The sequence below is a fragment of the Chelonoidis abingdonii genome, chromosome 7 (genome assembly GCF_003597395.2).
Source record: "Chelonoidis abingdonii isolate Lonesome George chromosome 7, CheloAbing_2.0, whole genome shotgun sequence".
In the NCBI taxonomy this organism is placed as follows: domain Eukaryota; kingdom Metazoa; phylum Chordata; order Testudines; family Testudinidae; genus Chelonoidis; species Chelonoidis abingdonii.
Genome location: NC_133775.1, coordinates 99,343,625 through 99,366,637, shown reverse-complemented (window position 1 = coordinate 99,366,637; position 23,013 = coordinate 99,343,625). Strand labels below are relative to the sequence as shown.

General features: G+C 39.2%; 1 protein-coding gene across 2 annotated transcripts in view; it reads right to left on the bottom strand.

Annotated features, from left to right (window-relative positions):
• SEC24A (SEC24 homolog A, COPII coat complex component) overlaps positions 1 to 22,763 on the bottom strand; it is a 47,898-nt gene extending 25,135 nt beyond the window's left edge. The window contains exons 1-10 of one of the 2 annotated variants that reach the window (XM_032783520.2): positions 22,571 to 22,763; positions 15,442 to 15,963; positions 11,662 to 11,838; positions 7,559 to 7,639; positions 7,045 to 7,211; positions 6,007 to 6,179; positions 3,988 to 4,090; positions 2,928 to 3,054; positions 2,417 to 2,526; positions 701 to 813 (exon numbers count right to left, since the gene is read on the bottom strand). In XM_032783520.2, coding sequence (XP_032639411.1) covers positions 701 to 813; positions 2,417 to 2,526; positions 2,928 to 3,054; positions 3,988 to 4,090; positions 6,007 to 6,179; positions 7,045 to 7,211; positions 7,559 to 7,639; positions 11,662 to 11,838; positions 15,442 to 15,963; positions 22,571 to 22,649 — 1,652 coding nt within the window. In that variant the 5' untranslated portion in view covers positions 22,650 to 22,763. The remainder of the gene's footprint in view (positions 1 to 700; positions 814 to 2,416; positions 2,527 to 2,927; positions 3,055 to 3,987; positions 4,091 to 6,006; positions 6,180 to 7,044; positions 7,212 to 7,558; positions 7,640 to 11,661; positions 11,839 to 15,441; positions 15,964 to 22,570) is intronic. The other variant, XM_032783521.2, reaches the window with a different exon arrangement.
• Between the last annotated feature and the right edge of the window lie 250 nt (positions 22,764 to 23,013).

The window sequence follows — 23,013 nt, the reverse complement described above, 5'->3', positions numbered from 1 at the left end:
CTGTGTGATTATACTGTGTTATTTTGAAAAATAAAATATGCAGAATTATAAAATACTGTGCATACAATTTTTAATTTTAATTTTTTGGTGCTGAATTCCCCCAGGAGTAAAAGATGTAAATCATTACACAAGTCCATAGTGGGAATAGCTACAAACTGTTACCTGTGTGCATGTATGTATAGACACATTTCCCAGACCCGAGGAGGATCATTGTGTAAGCCTAAAAGCTTGTCTCTCTCACCAACAGAAGTTAGTCCAATAAAAGATATTACCTCACCCAACTTGTGTCTCATGCAAAGCTTTATAGACATGCATGTGCATTTGTTGCAAGGAGTGAACACTGAATTACTGTTTCTAAAGCCATAGTTCCCACATCTTTGTTCAATGCAAACCTATGATATTCTTATGCATTTTTTGCATTATTAAAGCAAAACCAAGAGGTTGTATACTCAGACTGACAGCTACATTTTAAAATTAGGGGTTTTATCATTGCAACTATAATTGATAAGAACTGAATTTAAGGCTAATTGCTATGCAGTACTTTGAAAATTTTCCTCTCTGAGTCATAAATGGACTGAATTAAAATCCTGTTCATACAACATTAAACTAGTTTCGCAGATCACAAAAAACATTTCCACAAAGAAAATACTGAAAATATAAGGAAAAAAGATTAAATTCTGAGACAAGAACCAAAACTTACAAGTCAAGATTGTCTAATAAGGTCTTGGAGACTGTAGTCAGGTATCCTGTTTCTATTGCATTGTGGGAGACATCAAACACAAAGAGATACACAGGAGGTTGAGGTGGACGGAGCTACAAAAACCAAGAGATTTTTAATGTCCAGTGTGATTGAAACTGTCAGTCTCAGTTTATTGGTTATGTTGTAGGATTACATTGCATCACTCAGAACACATCCCCAAAACAGAAATCTCTCTCATTTGTGTAATAGCAGACAAATAAGCAACGATAGTACAGTAGGAAATATGGAAGAAAAACATATGGATAAATTTTAGTCCTTGCTAAAGTGAAACTGTGAGATCAAATTTGACCTGAAACTGATGTTTGTAAAAATAAGATTTTACAAAATCCAGAGAGTCAACAAGAATATTCCCATGTAATTTAAAGATTACCAAGGGATTTCTTATGACCGCTCCACAGCAATATTTGTAACCCAAACAGTGGAGCATCATGATAGCGTACGAGAGTCTGATATTAATCCAGAAGTGACTAGTTATCATCCAAATTGAGATAATGCAAGGAAAAAAATATATAAGTAACTATATGTTAGCTTTCTAAAGTATTAATTTTAAAAAAACAAGTTATTTTGAAAAAATTAATTTGTACTTCAATGTATTTGATTTGATGTTGTCCCTTTAACAAGATGTCTTCCCCAAGTTCTCAGAACTGGTATTTTCCTATCTAGATGACATATAAGTTACTTTAGAAAAGTGCAGACAATGATATATTTCATCACCATTAGTTTAGTTTAGCTAGTAATGCTTAAGGAGCAGATTCTGCAACCTTTATCCAAATACTCACTGAAATCAATAGGAGAACTCAGGTCAGCAAAGGTTGCAGGACTGGACTCTTGGTCTATTACCAAGTGGTTTTAGTACACGTATATCATCTTAAGCACAGTTTAAGCCATGATAATGACAAAATTTTCCAATATTTTTCATTACAACAATATTAAGAGCTAATATGAACCAGAAATAAAAAGATTAACATTTAGAAGATGGAACCACAATTTTTTATATACACACCTCTACCTCAATATAACGCTGCCCTCGGGAGCCAAAAAAATCTTACCATGTTATATCGAACTTGCTTTGATCCATCAGAGTGCGCAGCCTCGCCCACCTAGAGCACTGCTTTACCATGTTATATCCAAATTCATGTTATACCAGGTCACATTATATCGGAGTAGAGACGTATTATTTAAGAGTCTTTGCCTTAACATGCCAGGCATGTTAACAGAAACCAGATCATGGCGTCCTATGCCAGGGGTTTTCAACTTAGGGGTCCTGAATACATCTGGGTTTTGTGAGAGTATGAAAGAGACAACAACCATCTCTTTATATTAGAGGGGTGAGGTCCAAAAACTTGTCATAATTCAAGGTCAACACAAAAAAGGTTCAGAACCACTGCCACCTACAGCTATAACTCCAGAAGATGACAAAATTGATCAATCTCAGATGCACTGTTGGTGAGCACAATCAAGTGTGCTCATCTACCAAAAACAGAAGCGAAAGCAATGATTGTGTGCAATTTTTCTTGATATTAAGTCAAGAAAACATTGTGCTGAAGTTACACATGCAGACACCATGAGGGTTAAAAAAATAGGGATCTTTCTGACTGAAGCCCCTAGACATTAAAGCAATATATAAAAGTTTAAGAAGAGGAAACAAAACCTCACCATGTATTCGGAGGGAGCCATGAACTCAATAGTAGCATTTTGAACTTCAGGTCTTTTATGAGGTTCTCCATATACTCTTGTCACAGGATTGTACATGAATTCTTCAGGAACTATATAAAATGAAAATTATATTATTACTACAATTCACACTAACACACACTAATATTAACTGCGCTAGGATTTAGCACAGACATGTCTGAGTAACCATGCTATATCTGCAGTGAGATACTGTGTAAGAGGAAATATATAGGGGTTACTAAGTAGGGCAGCAAGTTACTACAATCATATTTCACATTTGGAGATTGTTTCAAACTCAATGAAGCTCTTTAGAGATTACATCTTGCTCCGTAGTGGAAGAGTTTCTACATCACACACTCCTGATCTGGGAAGGACCAGACGTGTAGCAGCGGACCTCAGATGTCAGGATAAAAATGTATTGATGGAATACTGGTAGAAGTCAAATTCAAAAGTTGACATGAAATTTAAGTGGGCTCATTGGTTTAAAACCTACCATCATTCACTCTATAACACAAGTTGCACTTCCATCTCCTTTGGTCTAGAAAGCTGACAAAAGGGTTAATGTATGTCCTGCAGGACCGACATCTCACAATTGTACTGGAGGTGACCACAGGTAATTGCTGGAAAAGAGGAACTTCTGCTTTAAAATCTCAAAGCAAGATGCTTCACATATTAATAGTAATAGTATCTTCCCTGTGCTCTCAGGTTAGCCAGCCTAAATGCAACTCTCACTTAAGAAGCAGGATAGAGGAAGAAAATACCCCTAATCCTCATGGTGGTTAAAGGCTGGTTAAATTCAGGCTCTAACCTACTTAGCTATGAGTTTCTTTTTCAAAAAAATGATAAACCTCTCAATCGCATGTCTAATTTTGTATTTTCATTTTATTTTAAAAAGAGAGAACACTGTCCCCCAACTCAGCACTGCAGAAACAGACATTATATAAAGATGTATGTTAGAAATTGAAGTCAGCTGTGGAAGTAACAGGCTGTGGGACCCATATGAATTTATAGTAATTGAATCCACATTGCCTTCCTTATGACTCTAGTGATCACTTCACCACCACCAAAAAACCAAAATCACACTTATGTGGAACAGCAGCAATAATAGCAGATTAAATCCAAGTAACAATGGCTTAAAGGGGGTCTGAGACCATCTGAGTCTCAGTTTTTGACTTAGTTAAGAGTTAGTGCTCAGGGAACTGGAGTATAGGAAGAAATCAATGGCTACAGCTGGTGATTAGGTGACAAGAAAACTACACAAGCTATACCAATATTAAAATATATTAACTCATTTCATTATAGTTTGAGTGGTGTACTGGACCTCAGCTTCCAAAATAACTGAAGATGAGGCTAAGGACTATAACAGTGGGGGCAGATATTTAAAAAGATGACTCTGGTTTTCATGGAGCAGAAGCAAGATGACTAAACAGGTTTCTTCCTGGGCCAGGATTAGCTGAGACATTTGCCTCTTATAGAGTTAGTTATCGTTACTGAACTCTAGTACAGGTATAGCTGACACTACAGTATTTAAAGCTTTGAATATTTCATCATACCGATAAGTCTTTGAAAGGATGAAGCAGGAGGCCCAAAGGAAGTTTGGCTTTATTCAATAAGGCCTGAGTTTGAGGAATGTTAGTCAGGGTACATCGGAACAACCTACATGAATGATAAAGGGTTATTTTCAGACTTTCAGAGAATAACATTGTTATTTAGGTAGTACATAGTACCCTTTACATTTTCTTTTCACAGTTGATAGCAGTAAATTACTATTTCCTGACAGAATACTCTCTCCAGCTTTGTGTCAAATCCCCTACAACTTCAACCTGAACTGTTTGAATCCAAGGCATAACCATCACACGTATCTTGTTTTTCCTAAATTGTCACCATATTTTGTATACATTTGGCTGAGTGGAATAAGCATATTAGCCCCTAACACATTCTGCTACAAACAAATACAAAACTTACATATAGGTTACTTAACCCCAAGTTAGACTTCTCAGATAGACATCAGAAAGGTATCTTTGGTTATATGTAAATTGATAATATTGCCAAGGTTTTCTCAGTTAGATTATAGTAGACACTAGATTGCTGGCCTTCTGTTTAGCCTCCCATTTACTCCATTATTTAAAACTTTTCACTGGTTACCTCTGGCACAGAGTTTAAAATGTAAGGTTCTACGTTCAAGATTATTATTATTTTTTGCTTTGCCTTATTTAAATGACTTAATTTCTATTTCTACAACTGCCCAGAATCCATTCTGCTTTTGACTTTTGTTTCTTGCTGGTTGTAACTCTTGGGTTCCATCACACCTATCCAAGTGCCTTGAAAGTACCAGGCCTTTGACCATGTTCCCACAAGGTGGATCATAACCCACTCTGGAGATACACACTACAGACTCATTTTTATCAGACAGCTTAAACACAGTTTTGTATTTATTGTGTTCATATTGCTATAGATAGCGTCATGAAAAGCACTTTAGTTACATTTTGTAGCAGGAGAAGGCCTAGTCATTAGCCTGAGAACTGGAGATCCAAAGCACTGATCTTTGTCTAATGGATATGATGGAGTTAGACATGCCTATCTCAAAATATGATACACCTCTACCCTGATATAACATGACCCAATATAATACGGATTCAGATATAACGCAGTAAAGCAGCGCTCCGGGGGGCCGGGGCTGCACAGTCCAGTGGATCAAATCAAGTTTGATATAACACAGTTTCATTTATAACACAGTAAGGTTTTTGGGCTCCCAAGGACAGCGTTATATGAAGGTAGAGGTGTATATATACTGAGGTGAGTGGAGAAATAATTTCAACTGGCTAGATAACTATATACAGATCTATATACTGGAAAAAAGGATTACACTCAAGGAATCCCTTGTTTATAAGAGGAGATGAGGTCACTGATGAGATTTACCCAACTAATCTCATCAAACCTATTTTTAGGTCTCTGACAGAGTAAGGGCAAAAGGAGGGATATCGTCTACCAGAACTGTTCTAAAAACAGGGTTTAGAAGAAGACTTAGTAATTGATATTATCTTACATAAACTACAATACACTTTCATACAAACTTCTAACACATTACAATGTTCTCAGAGAAATTTTTCCAGCAAGAACATATGAACCTTCCTTCTCACTTGAGGGAGAGAGGTAACTGACTGACAGCAATAAAAGTTGCTATGGACTTGCATTTCACACTCTGATCAACTGAACACCAGCAGTTTTGCTGAACTATAAAAAAAGAGATTATGAGGAATAGTTTAAGACATGAATAAATCTATATGGCTAATACCTGGAATGTGTCCAGAGCACTGTTTGCACTCTGGTCTGTACTTTACTCATCTTTTTAAAAGTAAAAATATTAAGCCACTTTCCATCTTTCATTATTTTAATAAAAATGAAACTGCTTTCCAAACAATTACTCGCAGTATCCAAAAATACTAAGCAAATATTTCAGGAATGTAAGAATTTTATATGCTGATTTTTAGATCCTAAGGATTTTTTTAAATCTGAGGAATAGTTCTTATTTCCATTTCTTTTGATAAATTATAGCTAATGGGAAACCTTACTCTGGATTACAGTTGAGCTTCTGGATTTCTTCATGCAAGTTTGGGACAGGAGCCTGCAAAGGTGTTGTAGGAAGAATATTTCTTTCTTGAAGAAGGTTGATAGATCTTAATCCTTCTGGTTGCAGACTCAGGCCACTCATAGACCCAGTTATATGATTAGTGCCCAATGCAGGCTAAGTAAAAAGAAAACAACCTTAAATTGACCTTATCTAGATGATACATCAATTTAAAAAATAAGCAGATAATTTCCCTTTCAGAATTTTGTAGTTCAAGTATTATTTGGTATTCTGTTGCAATATATTGGGGGCATTAGTTACAAAACAAACAAACAAACAATCTTGCTAACTATCAAGAAACAAGCAGCTTATGTATTATAGCAAAGACATGTACCACCATTCATTTGTTCTAAGACTTCCAAGTTTATTGAATTCCTTTGGCAGTCAACAGGACCCTGGTGTATGCTATTATCCAGGCACACAAATAATCCTATTTTATCTGTGTATGTATGCATTTGCTGCATCAATTTGATTTCAAAGGGAGTTTGATGCCTAAATACCTCTGAGGATCTAGACCAGAGACCAGCTCAAGTGGCAGTACATGTAGCAGCATGAGATCTCCAATTATTATCTGGGATGGAGCAAGGGGGAGACTTGCCATATCTGTTCTTCTAAACCACACAAACATGAAGTTACTGGGCAGATGCTTTCCCTGGGTGTACAACTCCTAAGACTCAGGATTGTGGAGCTCTGCACTTCTGAGAGTCTAGGAATCCTGGCACCCACATCCTCCATGCCCCACTGACAGTGCTTCAGCCCTTCTACCACTGTCTCTCAGCCTATCAAGTTATGTGGTGATTAACAGTGCAGTACAATGCTGCATAATTCAATGTAGCCATGCCACATAAACCAGGGGACCTTTGCTGTAGTCTATGATTATTTTAAACAGGGACAAATCTGTCTATTGCATTCTAAAATAGGTACAGTGAGCCAAGCAGTTTACAGGACTGAGGCTTTAGTGATAGACAAAATCAACATTTACCTGAGGAAATGGTTGTGGTCCAGCTTGATACTGCAGAGGTGAGGACTGCATTCCCGGTGCTCCAGGTGAAGATGCATTCTGGTAGCCTGGCGGCAAGGTGGGATAAGAATACCCAACATTTCTACCCATTTTAAGATTCTGGGGAACAGGAGATGGATATGTGGTTGCTAGAGTGGACAAAGAGGATTTACATATTCAAATGAGTTATCCAAGAAATGCAGTTAGGCAGATATTTTTTTGTCTATCACTTCCATTGAGACATGCTATTATGTTGACATTCTGGCCAGGAACTTACTGAAAGGTTTTGGCTGGATTGTTGTTTAAAAAACACTTGCATGGATAAGCATGATAAAATGTTAAAACAAAGCTTCAAACACTACAGTCAATTTCCTTGAGATAAACTTACACTGAGCAAAGTAAACATATGTTAGAACAACACCCCACCACCTCCCACCTGAAATGGCTTTAAAAATTAAGTTCCACAAAATTAAAAGTGTTAATAAGAATATCCTACCCATGAAGCCTCCTCCTTCTATTGCATCGTAACTGTTTTGGACCAAAGATCCATCAGTGGCAGTGGCTGTTGCATCACCTGCTAAAAACAATCCATTAAGAAACGAAGGCTTAAATTCAGAAACCACGCAGCTTTTCCTCATTTGAAGTTTAATATCAGCAACTGATTTCATATGATAGTGACAAGCTGGAGAACATTTCGTGTAAAAATCCTAATGCTTGATTCTAAAACATGAAGCGAAAAAGGATCACCTAATGGAAAAAGACCCCGGGCTGGCCGGTGCAACCGTTGTCAGTGGCAGCAGTCCCCGGCCAGCTGGAGCAACCACTGGCCAAGGGCATCCCCCCAAATGGCACCCTCACCCCCAACACTCCTCCAGCGCCCTCCCCCAAGATTTAATCACAGGTATGTTTAGTATAAGTCACGGATAGGTTACAGGACATGAATTTTTGTTTGTTGCCTGTAACCTGTCCATGGCGTTTACTAAAAATACCTCTGACTAAATTGTAGGCTTAGGTATAGTTACTTTTAAAAACCTTTCATTATACTCAGTATCTGTTGTAAAACATAAATTGAAAAGAGATTATTAACATGTATCAAAATAAAAAGTGTTCCACATTGTGGATGAAGCTCAAGGTTAGCATGATTTTGCGCTTACTTTGCTTGTGCACCAGTGATTAAATAGAGATATAGGAATACAGATTACTTGTGCTCCCCCTGCTGACTCTGCTTGCGCCAAGCACACTAAATGTTATCAACCCTTCAAAAAAGTCATTTATCATTTGAATGAACTACTTCACCAGAGATGTAATTTTTAGCTAGGCTAGATAACAGGCTTTGCAAAGAGTCCAACTTGATCTGCGGTGTAGCAAGATTCCAAATTCCTCCCCTGGTTGCACATGTTGGGAAGTGATTTTCAAAAGCACCTCAAGGATTCAGATGCTCAATTCCCTTATGTATTTTTGAAAATTCCAGCTTTAAATGATTACTTATGTCTGCTAAAAGAATAAGACACTAAACACTTCTCTTAAGAGCACCCATCCTGCGCCATCTACTGATTCTATCAATAGCAGCTTCTGGAAGTCACACACCCAATCAAGAGTACACTGTGGTAAAGAACCAAAAGAATTGTAAAGTGGCAAAAGAAGGAAGGGGATTATTAATGAAGGGCTCCTGGGAACCATCAACTAATACATAAAGGGGATATTTGGGGTAGTAAAAGGAAAACCATACCCAACACATCCCAACAGTACCCCAAATTAAAGAGACTTGTTACCCAGAAGTAACTAAGCCACTTCATAGTCTGTTAAAAATTCTAACTTATCTAGAAAGAATGTGTTGCATGGCTTTTTTTAAAATGTGGAAAAAAATAACAGTTTGCTAACCAAATGCAATTTCAAGTAAATTTCATATGCTCAAAGATTATAACAAACACTCTTCATTGTCCAGGCAAGTTTCCTTTTAAAATGGGTCTTCATACTACAATTTCACCAAAGTACCGTAGTAGAAAGCAGTTATCAATTTTATTGCATGTGGGGAAACCAAGAACAATTTTGACTTGATGTCCCACACTATTAGATTAAAACAAACAAACAAACAAAAACAAGCAGTGCCAACTACTTTATGGCCCTAAGATGAACACTAACTAGCAGTTAGGTACAGGGTGGATAAAAATCAATGTTTTTAAATTGAAAATCAGATTTTTTTTAATAAAATACTTTGAGGAAAAAACCTATCTAAAGTTATCTCATCATGGAATAGGGATTATAAATTTTAATTCTATAGTATGAGACAATCTATTCATGTAATATTTAAGAAAAGTTTTGTATATGAGTTCCAGTATTTCATCGATTAGGGACCCAATTTTATGGGATTCTAGGGACTTCTGTATAGATTAATCTTTCTAACTACCCAATGGGACTCAGTGCTCAGTCTAGAAGAAACCATCAGAGATGCTTAGTTTTGCAGTTCTCAAACTGTGGATTTGTGTCTCCGGATATAACATGCTTGTTAACAGCAAAAATGTTTTTAAATAAATGAATATATAGAGATGAGAAATAACAGACCTCAACCCTGTTGTCCCTCTGCAAATTTGTGTACGCAAAGTCAATCCCTTACCTATCTTTAGAAGTGCAAAGTTTCAAAAAGTTCAGTGAATAGAAGATTGTTGGGGGAAGAATAGATCTGGACAAGGAGAAGAAGTCTAGAGATAAATATGAGGGAGGGACAGGAAGTAGAAACAAAAGTGAAACTGTTTGAACGACATATTCCAGAAGTCTTGAGGTCTTTCTAAGTGTAGCCTTCATTGATTTGAGATCTACCATACCATACTCTGACAAGAAGAGAAAACCTATAACGGCAGCAGGGCATAAAAGAGACCCAGTTTGGGAATATTTTAATGAAGTTTCTCTACCTGTAGGTAAGACAGTCATGCGTGCAAAATGCAAATAGTGAAACAAAGAAAAACTTGAATATTTAAATTCAAAAATTCATATGCTTGTTTTATTAAAATATATGTTTGCTGCTGAAGAAATAAATCCAGAAATACACAACGTTGTTGTTTTAGTTAAATAAAACAATATAAGTGTCTGTCTGGTGATGTTCTCCTCTTAATACAGCATGGCAAGAAAATCCTCCAAATATTAATGATTAACCTGTTGAACTGGAGACAGTTCACTTCCCAATGACTTCACAAATATCTGCTTAAATTACCTTTGGTAAATGAATTAACCAAACAATCATTCATTTTCTGATATAGCTGTAAAACTAATCTGAAAATTTTTCAAAATAAATCGGTTTAACAATGCATAGTGTGTATCTTCTAAAAATGAAACCTACATTTATCTCCGAGTTGTGAAGAATATGTATTAAGGGTGTAACAATCAAGAATAATGCACTTTTATGTAGAAATCCGTGATTAAATCTAGTCTTCCTGACTAGTGATTTAAATCAAATCCACCCTGGTTTGGTACAAAGCAGTGATGAGTGCTTAAACACAATGGCATACTTGTGCGGCAGCCATAGGAGTAAACCTCATGACTGCCATATTTTTTCTTAGATTAGTCCTGGACAGCTGGTACTGTGTAGGGCATTTATTAAGAGCAGGTGTCACTCTCCAACTACCTTAACACGCTGCAAAGAAAGCACACAGTTAAGTATGATTCAAAAGTTTCACTACAAAAAGTTAAATATAACATACAGCACTTAGATCTGACACAGCATTGCAGAGCTCACATTTTATAAAATTTCCCCATGGGACAACCCTGTATATAGCAATCCCCATTCCACTCCAGGAGCAATGATACCAGAATTCAAATGATGCTAACTCCTGTTTTGATCCTACTGGATAAAAGGAAGAACTCCATGCAGGAATAACATTTTAATCCTCTGTAGTTGCTGCAGGATTGGTGGTAGAGATTCAAGTTTCCCACACGGTTTTGAAACAATGGGAAAAGAAAAAATCCCTCCTAAATACAAAAGTGAATATAAAAACCCAGGGCATAACATCACACACGTATCACTCTCAGATATTTATTTTGAACACTCAGTTTTACACTTCTCTTCTGCATCTGTCAATGGGAAATAATATATCTTCTTTCTCCCATCAGTTTTACCTTGAAACAAGTGAGGAAACTATGCTACACTGATGTGAAATTCTCAACTTACGTCAATGCAATAAAATCGGTGCATTAATTGGTACAGTTTTTTCACAGACACATTCCAACACAAATTCAACACACATGAAAGAAATTTGTTCTTCTGAAAATATAGCATCAGAAACTGATATTTGGGAAAACATTTCATTTCATATTTGAACGACCTCTAAGTTTAAGTTAAAGAAAGAAGTCTGAAGTTTAAGAAAAAAGATCCTCTAACACAGTCATTTGGGAAGAACTGGTGATGAAAACATTCATATATCAAAAAAAAAAAAAAAATGGAAGAGTTCTGAAGCATAGTTACTACAGTGAAATCATGGGAAAGAGTTTTCCAGCAGCCAAAAGTTTCTGTTCGCTAAGTCATCTTGAGTTAGTTTAATTTCTGTATTTACAATTACCTATATCGATATGGAAAAACCAAATAAACAGAATTGATCAATCCCTTACCTTCTTGGTTTGCGGCTGAATTTAGCAGAGGTTGGGGTAGAGAGCTGTTAGGCGGTCCCACTGGGGGTGCTGATGGCCTCACTAAAGGTGGACCTCCAGCTTGAGGCGGTCCTAGAGGAGGTCTAGCAGGAGGGAATGCTGACGCTAAAGGCCGATTCACTGGTGGAGGAACAAAGCCTGTAGAGATAATTCATTTTCAAGAGCTTTAAACCAACTGAAGAGTTACAGATGGTTACTTATATACAGGTCAATCTGAACATTAATCTTATTTATTCAGTGGAAAGAGCAGCACAAGTTACAGAAACGCCAAAAGAAGCCCATGAAGTCTAACAGCTCTTAGACAGTTTTTCTTCTCATCCTTCAGTACTGGGACTTCTGAAGCTCCATGATATGTCACTACCTGTTTTGATGATTCAAAACCATTGTGGCGAAATTTTCAAAGGCACATTAACCACAAGAGTTGCCTTTGAAAATGCCAGCCTATGTCAATATTATGCATCTGATGATCCTATAAAATCATACTTTTTTAAAAAAAAAAAAAGTTTTCCCTTGTCCATCTGCCACCTATATGATTTGATGCTAGGTAGTTGTCAGAAATACGTATTTTCTAGATTTTTCATTACTTGTAAAAAAAGATTTTACACCGAGAATACTGCAGCAATGAGACACAGTCCAAGTATACTTATGCAATCAAGAGATTTTTGTTTTGGAACTAAATACTCTAGGTCACGGATAGTACACAAAGGTTTATTAGCATCTATAGACTGAAAAGCTCACAAGTGTTTATCTTCCTAGGTTAGAGAAATGTACAAAAGTTCTAAGACCACACCATTTTTCTGTAACTTTCTCCCTCCCTTAGCCAATGGAAGATTTTCCCCTTCCTGGACATTCACGGATAATTTAAAGATAATTACTTAATTGCCATTCCGCCCTTAATTTCTTACTTTATGCTTAAGAGTTGTCCTAGGAGCACCTTTTTTCCATTTCAGAGGGTGGTAGGTCTACTCTTCTCTAAAAGCACCAGGAGCATTATCAGGCAGTAACTAAATTTGAAATAGTTTATATCTTCTCCAATGATCCATCACCAACTTTTGTTAGTACATCAGGTCTTCACCAAAATGGGCAGCGTATGGCCACACATTAAAATACATTAGAAGTATTTCTATACTATACTGATTATTTAGCCATATAAGGTAAGTTGTCAGATCAAACTACACAAATTTAACTGATCATTTTAAAAAGTATCTGCTTGATTACTTATGAAACAACATTCAATATTCCAGGTGTATCTGTAGCGGTGACATCAAACAAAAGTATATCTTTATCATGATTACTTTGATTTTGTTCCTTTACCTGAGACTTTGCCAACAGAGACAGTTTCGGGCAAGGTACATTACCAACATTAGCAGAGACCTTTGCTCCCAAGAAGCATCTAGCCAATAAGCTAAGTTATGCAATCTAATTTTAAAGACAGTACATGTCACTAATTCTACAAATAACTACAACCGATTTAGTTCAGAAAGAATTTTTATTATGTTATGGCTATGAGAGTCTTGCTATTACAGTCCTTCATTTTTATTCTGAAGACCAGTGGTCCACAACCTTTTCCATGGGGCGGGCGCCGGACGACTAGGCCCCCAAGGACCATAGCCGCTGGACAAGCAGCTGCCGAAATGCCACTGTGAAGGAATGTCATCAAGAGGCGTCGCCGCCAAAATCCAGCCAAAATTTGGCGGGATTTCAGCGGTAGCGCTTCTTCACGTTGCCACTTCTCGGCAGCATTTTGGTGGCTGCTTGTCCAGTGGCCAGTACACGGGCGCACATGGATGCCCTAGTGGGTACCATGGCACCCACGGGCACAGTGTTGGGGACCCATGCTATAGACCATTCTGAAAAACCAGTCTCACAAGGTCTGCCTTTTCTCCCAACAATCTACTCCTTAATTTCCTTACCCCTTGTAGTCCACAGGTGGATCTTCAGGGACATTAATCGCTCACAGATCACAGTTTGAAAGCCACTGTGCAATTAATTTCCTTTTAATGTGCATAGTTAACACTGACACATCAGTCAACATGAGTTTAAAAGTCATCCGCAAGGGAAATATTTGCTTTAGCATTCCAGTTGCTTTGACTTGCAATAAATTTTATAGAAGGATAGCACAGGACTCCCATTAACAGGAACGTGTGCTCAGTAGAAGAAGAATTAGAAAAGAAACTGCTGTATGTGAATTGAATAGTAGAAACCTAATGATAAAACTGTAATGAACTGAAACTGCACAAGTGGTTTGCATCTGTATTGTGTTTCCAAAATGGTTAAAGTCAGCAGTTACTGTTATGCAATTTTTTTGTCACTTGCATATCATAGGGCACAAAAAAAAGAGGTGATATATCTAATAATGTGCTGCTCTATCACTTTTATAGCCCATTTCACACTTCTTTTCTCAAACTTTCTAGAGACAAACAACTTGGGATGGAGTGAAAACTAGATATTTAGAGTAAGGAAGCTTTCTATCAAATATACTCTAAGCTTTCCATTTAACAATAATATGCATATCACTTTATTCATGTTTTCTTACTTCCATAAAATGTTTAGGCCTACTATTCCAGACACTTGACTTGCTTTAGTGAATGATGCTGAAGAAACTATTACAGCTTGTGACAAATTCATGCATTTAAGAAAATATGACCAAAAAATGTTAAATGTTTACCACTAACATAAGCCAGTGATAAGGTTGGAGACTGGCTGATGCATATTACCAGGGAAGAGAGAAGCATTAGTGAGATTTTATTTGCTAAGGTATGTTTTGATATCTGTGCTGTGCTCAATGAAGTCTCTGTGCCTGGTTTTCCTGAACAAATCATCCTTGTCTAGAGCGAAGAAACAAACTGAACTGTAGCATCACTGCTTTCTCCCAGCTTCTCCTTTCAAACAAACATACATACCAGGGCTTCTGTATTTCAGAATGACTGTTGTATGACTCAACAAACTATGCTCAAGGAGTTCAAGTTACAACTTTCCAACAAAGGCCATGCTGAAAACTGCCAGCATTAAATGATTAACGGGAATCCTAAAAAACCTTCAACTTACACACACACCCCTACTGACAGAAAATCGCAAGAAGTCAAGATTTGATCCAAGTGTGCAAATGTTCAAATAGGCATCATTCAGAAGAGCACGAAAGGGCATATAGGTACCATATATGCTCACCAAACCTCTGTACTGTGTACCTGTTTCCCGACACACAAATATAATATATATATTTTTGCAAGCCCTCCATTCTCTATATTTCTAATCCTTTTCTTCCTTTTTTAAAAGGCAGGTAGGTACCACAAAGAGGTGGTAAGTGGTGTGGAGAAAAGATCTTCTAGGTTTAGAGCTGTGAGAAAGAACCCCTAGAAAGCATGAAGACATGCAAACATTTGACCTAAATATGCAGTATTAAAACATAAATTTAAACAAGACAATGAGTGAGAAAGGCCAATTCCCAGCAAATGCCTATTGCAGCACTCTTCAAAACACAAAATTAAGAGCCTGCTCCCTACATGGAATTTTCTTTGAAGTGAATGGAAGTTCTCCAAATAGTTCTTAACTGCATTTCATCAGAGCATCTAGCTCAACAATGTAGTTCCACAACCATTAGGAGTCACTGCAGAATCAGATCTTTCTTTATTTTTAACCACAACAGCTAAAGTGAGAATCAACTTTTGTAACCAGATGTATAACTCAGTCCAAACATATGCCACTGTACAAGAGTCCTTATGTTTACTTTATCTTTCTTACCTGGTTTCATGTAGCTGTTTTGAAGTGGAGGACCTCCAGGGGAAACAGTATACTGATAGCTTGTTGCAGGATTTGTGCTCCCTGATGATAATGGCTGGGTTGGTAATGTTCCTGCTACGTGAGCAAAATGGTTTGTTTGAGACCCAGTTGGCTGACTCATAGGAGTCTGACCATACTGCCAGTTTGAAAGTGCTGGGGGATAAGCTCCAGGAACGAAGCTACTAGAAGATGATGGTATAGCAGCAGAGTTTTGTGACGGAGGGAGCATTTGGGGAACAGAACTTGTATGTTGCAAAGGTGCCATAGAAATAAGTCCCGCAGGTGGTCTATTAAGAGTCTGCCCAGATCCCTGATTACTTAACAGAGAAACATTCTGAGAACCACCAAAGTTATATTGTCCAGAAGATGGATGCACAGGAACCTTTGTTGGTATCTGATGCGAGTATAATCCTGGAACTGTAGAGCCGAATCCTTGGCCATCTAACATTTGCGATGAATGCATCAGTGAGTTTTGCACAGGACCTAGAAGAAAAAACCTTCCAAGAGTCAATGCTGTACCCAAGAAGAAATTTCCAGCTTCCCAATAACATATCATTTATTTACAGCCCCTGGGAATTTACCACTAGTCCCTTAGTAATGAAATGTTTTTTAGTAACAAGCCAAGTATAAGGAGAGTGGTATAAGACACATGAACTTCACAATTAATTGCTCTTACTACACTAGACCTTTGTTTAATTATTTTTCTGACAACTTAGTAGAATCCTGATATTCTCTAAAAGTTTCAGGTTTGAACATGGCCATCGTCCCTGGCTGATGTTTGCACGCGAACATCCAGAAGCCAGACGTTCAATAAAAGCAAATCAAATACAACTTTGATGCTCTCGCATGCAGCTGGCTGGTGAACCAGAATGAAGCAATTAAATGTAGATGGCAGACAGGGAAAATATGCTTGGAGTTTGAAACAATTTAGAAATATTCCTTTGAACATGATGATTGACCCTACTGTTAATTTACTGGGGAACATACAAGTTAGTGGACATATCAACATAGTTCTTAAGGTAATAAACCATGACTGATATTTCCCACAAGCTTGAGCATGAAAACTTCTAGTGGTCAGTTTTAGTAAAAGGAAAAACTCATCCCCATATTACTCATGTAGCATTTACTTTGGAAAATGCAAGTTCTGGAAGCTAGTTAATAGAAAAGTTATTTTCTATTGCCCATTTAAAGCCAAGAGACAATCAGCTAAGCCAAATGTGTTTGAGGGGAAAAATCATATTATTGGTACGATTATACGAACATGGCAGCAGGTGTTTGTGTTGATTCTCCAAGTAACTGTTGTGCACATATGAAGGGTGGTGAACAGAGTATACATGCTGAAATGACCAAGAGTGAAAATGGTTTTTAAAAGCTGCTGTTTACACTAATTAGCAGCTACATTTTCCTTAGTACTTTTTTAAAAGTATCTCTGTCAGGATCATGGGACAGAGGTCAATTTTGCCATCAAATCTCAGAAATTTTGCTCAGTGAAGTAAAAAAAAGGTAACCTATGCATTTAATCCGTTTTTTAAATTTTTGCTGACTGGTACAGCTGAACTAAACTGAATTCATTTGGAGAAGATATTCAGAAGCAAGCAGTTTATGAAACCAATAGCCATTTTTAGAATGATTTACATTCTTAGGTCACCATTCATTCTCCATATTTAAAGATGACAACTAGATATAATAGGTGAAAACAGGACTACATTATTTATTTTCACAATGTTGGCACTATAGCTGGTGGGGAATTTTTTTTTAACAAAATGTGTTTTTATTGGAAAATACTATTTTGTCAAAACCAAAATGTTTCACAGAAACCAACTCTTCCACAGAAACACAGGCAAGTTCACACTGTAAACCCTCCTGGTTTCCTGCCAGCTATCCTAGCAGGACGCTGAGGAGCCATGGGCATCCAGGGTTCACAGTTTCAGGGCAGCTCCACCATCAGATTGCCCCAGAACTAAGGACCCCAAACTGCAGGTGGCAGCCAGATAAATAAATGTTTGATTTTTGTGAAATGAAATATTTCGGAATTTGCTTTCCACAAGTAATTTCATTCCGAATCGGAACAATTTTTTTTCAAGATTTCAGAATTGAAGACCACAGTTGTAAGTTATACATACCATATATGTTATCCACTAGAGACACATCCCCACCCTGAAGGGACGCGGTATATATCTCCAAGTGACATGTTTTTAGGTGAACTAAATAGCTTCCTATTGTATCCCAGTTGACATTACAACTCTCTGTCACAGGTTCTCTCTTGAACTGTTTTTTGCTATTCGTAGTCAAGCTGTGTCTTTCTAAATTACTTCCCATTCCATCACCTCAAGTTTATAAAAATGTTATGTGACTGCTGCATGCCCATTTGAGTGACTATAAAAGATGTCTTTGTTTTCAATGCTTAGGTTTTTAAGCAAGCAGTCCTTGATGTGCATACACAGTAGCAACCTTAGGCCAGGTCTACACTGCGACTTTAAATCGGTTTAATGGCCGATATACCGATTTAACGCTGTACCCGTTCACACGACGTCGTCATTAATATCGAGTTAAACGGCTCCTTAAATCGATTTCGGAACTCCTCCCAGACGAGAGGAGTAGCGCTAAATTCGATAGTGATAACTCGGATTAGGGTTCGTGTGGACGGAAATCGACGTTATTGGCCTCCGGGCGGCATCCCAGAGTGCAGCACTGACCGCTCTGGACAGCAATCTGAACTCGGATGCAGCGGGCAGGTAAACAGGAAAAGCCCCGCGAACTTTTGAATTACATTTCCTGCTTGCCCAGCGTGGAGCTCTGATCAGCACGGCTGGCGATGCAGTCTGAAATCGAAAAAGAGCTCCAGCATAGACCGTACGGGAGATACTAGGTCTGATCGCTGTATGGGGAGACAAATCTGTTGTATCCAGCTCCGTTACAGAACACGAAACGCCAAAGCGTTTGAATAAAAAACTGCAGGATACACAGCGCTGCGTGACAAGCGTAACGGGAAGCCAGAGACTCAAATGGACGCTCATGAAGGGAGGGAGGGGGTACTGAGGACTCCAGCTATCCCACAGTCCACAGCAGTCTCTGAAAATTATTTGCATTCTTGGCTGAGCTCCCAATGTCTGTAGGTTCAAACACAGTGTCTGGCGTGGTTCAGGGAACAGCTCCTCAGTTTATTTCCCCCCACCACCACGTGAAAAAAAAAAGGGAAAGATTGCTGTGCTATGGCGTTTGCTCAATGCACTCCGCGAAAAAGGCGCCAAAGGGTTGTCTGCTGCCTTCACAAAGGGAGGGGTGAGGCTGTACCCAGCACCACCCGGGGCAGTGTTTTCTGCCCCATCAGGCACTGTGCTCTCAACACGGAAGTGGGAACTATGGGATAGCTGAGGAACAGCTACCCACAGTGCACCGCTCCTGAAATCGATGGTAGCTTTGGACCATGGACGCAAACAATCGATTTCGTGATCCCACTGTGGACGCGCTAAACCGATTTTATTAGATCTGTTTTGTAATATCGGTTTAAGATAATTTGAAATAATCGTGCAGTGTAGACGTACCCTTAACGTTAACACAGTATTTTAACTGTTATACTGTATTAAAAATAAGAGAACAGTCATACTGGTTATCTCTGAGATTTCGGAAAAAGTGTTTCAAGCAGTTCAGGTCAAATTGCATTAACTGGAATCTCACCGTTTCAGTCTTCAAGACTGATCTTAAGAAGGGGATATATCGATTATTTTGCTCAATGTGTCCTCACTTCTGTCTCTGAAGAAGAACCTCTAACTTCTGTCCCTTCATTATAGACAGATAACTAAAATATCCTCAGTTCTCCCATGACTTCAGTGATAAGATCAACATTTACAATACATAATATATATAGAACAGATGCATGAGAATCATTCCTGGATCATTGAACACCTGCCTTTCAAACAAAAATACAGTATTCAGATTCCCTGATAAGAATCAGATGTTACCAAATCTTCTTAACTGTTGATACAGTAGCTAGAAACATGATAGTGAACTGTTTTTGTTTAATGTACTATTGTATTTTTAAGAGAAAGTTACAATTAAGATAACACTTTGAAAAAAGATATCTGATGAGAAGTTCGTGGGGGACGAGGGGGTGTACACCACAGAATTCATGTGTGACTTTGTGCAAGTGACTTACTCTGTGCCTCAGTTCCCCATCTGTAAAAACAGGAATAGCAGCACTTCTACTTAGCTACTATAGTAATGCAAGTCAAATACCCAAAACGGACGTAGAGATTGGTGCAGCTGAATTTGGTCCCACCTCACCACAGAGCACACGGGGCCCTGATCAAAACTTAAGTTTCTGAAACATCATGACATTATAGCATGAGGTCATATGATCCTAGCAAAAGACATTTAAAGACATCAAAAATATGTATTTACATTACAAATACTCAAGTTAGTCTGTTTATTTAAAATGCAGGACTATTAATATGCTTAACACCAAAAGCAGATGAGTTCCCATCTTTTATGAGCCTAGTTCATTTTACTGTCAAAAAATGCTCAGTGCTACAGCTGTTGAAGTATTAGAGGGGATGATTACTGAAGCAACCCAATATACAACAGTCAGCAACTTAGACAGATAAACAACATAGTGCTGCTAGTAACAATTTAAGGTGATATGTGAATGTGCGCGCTCAGGAGGTAACCTGCTAAATACGTGATGAGCAAGAAGTTGCTGTGAAAAGCTGGAATAGCCTCTATGAACATAAACAATGCTTACTTCCTACATACAAGCTACTCCAGCCATTATAAAAATTGTCACATAGTCACATCATGTTAAAAAAAAAAAAAAAGATATTATTGCTCAGTCTGCACTTGACTTTTAATGCATTGCAACGTGCAAGGTCTTTGGGGAAGGACTCCTTCTCCATGCATGTTTTTAAACAGTGCTGATAACAATTTAACAGATGTCCTGCATTTAAAAGACTAGTGATAAAAAAGTGTTACATTTAATGTCACATCTGAAGATGACATTATCATCACAAACAAAAACTTGTATAATTCTCCTTTTAATTTCCTTTTCCCTATGCCAGCCACCCCCAACTAGCCTGCCATGCATTCTCCTTCAACTCTCTCCTTAAGACATCTCTGATAACTCCAGTCCATTCCTACTCCAGGCAATATTAACTAAATCAATGGCTACAAAAAATTAAAACCAAAGCGCTCTCAGATTATACAATTTATTGAATGGGAGAACACTTTTTGCATAAACTGCAAAGTAAAATTATATTATGCGCTTTACTCTAAAGTTACAGGATTCTCCCACCGCGAGTGATAACCGTGGTGCCACATGTACACTACATTGCAAGCGGTCAAAGACGCTCAAATTATGAATGACTTCTGAATTAAGAAAGTTGAATGCAATCTATAGTTGGTGAGATACATTATAAAATAAATCTTTCACTCACTCAACAACTTTATTTTACAAAATAGGGCTTTTTTCCTTGAAAAAAAAAGAAAAGAAAGAAAAAGAAAAACAATGTGCATGCTGTAGCAGTCTGAGGACCATACACACATTATTAAAAATGTATCTCTCATTATAACGTGAACAGAGGATGACAACTTATTTACCAAATAATGGGCTAAAACAGACTGACTTTTATAGAAATACTATTCTATTACGGCAAATTCAGACCATTGGCTCATTATCTCATGTAATACCCCACCTGTGCCATCACCTAATGTTTCCAGAGAACAAAGCCTCATGACCCCCTATTGTATGTGCACTGGGGTTTGTGAGAGTGAGAACTCCATCCCCTCAGAGGGATCAGGTTATGTCCTCTCCTGATATCAGTGTTAAAAATAATCCATCCCCTTCTTAAAAGTCCAACTTATTTTCTTCTATAACCTTACTGATGGGCATAAAGAGAAATGGTATACGCAAATCTATTTGAATTAGATACTGAAATCTTTAATGTTGCTACCAAACATCTTTTAACTCAAGATCTGGCCACTTTTTATGGCCGGGGTTCAGGACACCTTAGGAGGTCATGAGATTATTATGTGGGGAGTTGCGACCTGCCATCCTCCATCTCAAAACCCACTTTCCTCCAGCATTTATAATGGTGTTAAATATATTTAAAAAGTGTTTTTAATTTGGGGGGGGGGGTCACACTCAGAGGCTTGCTGTGTGAAAGGGGTCCCCAGTACAAAAGCTTGAGAATTACTGTTTTATGGCTTGTTGCTAATTCAGAATAAAGCAAAACAGGTTAACAAACATCCCACGTGTATTCCAGTGATGAAACTAGTAGCCCATCTGAATGTGATTTGCTCAAAATTCCACAAGGAAGGTACTTGGAGAATGTTTTCTCAGCAATGCCCATCCACACATGTACAACCTCACAGCTAGGAGCCATTCCTTCCCCATGGGTTTTTTTTTTTAAATTGGTTTCTGTTAGTCTCCCACAGAAACCTGTCACTGGGTGTATCTGTGGGGGCACTGCTCGTGCCCTTCCCCACCCACCCACCCACCCAGTTTGGGATGTGTATTCCGATACTGCAGTGATGAGCACAACGTAAGTGATCCAAAATGATGACCCGCATCCTACGTGGCGCACACACCCCCACACAAACTCAAACCCTGAAACTGAGCACAAGCTGACGTCCCGTGAGCCCTGGCCCTCTGACTGCCCGCTCGGCCCCACCAAGGGGCCAGTGGGAGGGCGCGCAGAGGTCTCAGGGGAAAACTAAACCGGGAAAACGCAGGCCTCGCCCACGGGAGACCCCCGTGGCCGACCATTCCCCCAGCACGGCTGCACGACCCCTCAGTGTCCCGGCGGGGCGGCGAGAAGGGAGCTGGGGAGGACCAGTGAGTGCCCCCGCCGGGCCCCAGGAGCCCAGCCACAGCCCGGGGGCCTGCTCTCTGGGGGACCCCCGGACAAAGGGCCGGGCACGGAGGCTCCGCTAGAGACCGTGCTCCCCGTAAGGCGCCGCAGGCCCAGCGGGGGGTCTCCGGCCTGGCCTCGCCCGGGGAATTGCACCGATTCTCCTCGCCCTCCCCCCGGGAGAGGCCGAGCTTCCCCTCAGCCTGGAGCGGCCAGACCCTCGGTCCCGAGCTGCCCGGCCTCACCGTTGCTGTAGCGTTCCTCTCCAGCCCCGTTCTGGCTGCTGTGCCCGGAGGCGGCGGGGGGGCTCCCGGGCTGGGCCATGGCGGGAGCGGACGCAGCCCTGCCTGTGTTCGCCCGGCCCCAGCTCCGAGCCTGGGGGAGGACGGAGGGAGTGAACCACACACCGGAAACACAGACGGCTACGTCGCGCACGCGCACTCCGTACACGTGGCATTTCCGGGACCAAGAGTTCTGCGACGGTGGGCGTGGTCAGAGCATGATGGGGCGGAGTCTGAGGTGGGTGGGGTTTCGAAGGGGTTGTTCGCTCCTCTGTTATGCTGGTACTATAGTGGGTGGACTTGATTGTGCTTTGCATAGCTGTAGCCTAGCACGATTCCTGTATCCCTCATTACGTGCGGTGTTCTACTCCGGTATTAGAGTTTGGGTTTATTTTGGCTCCCACTGA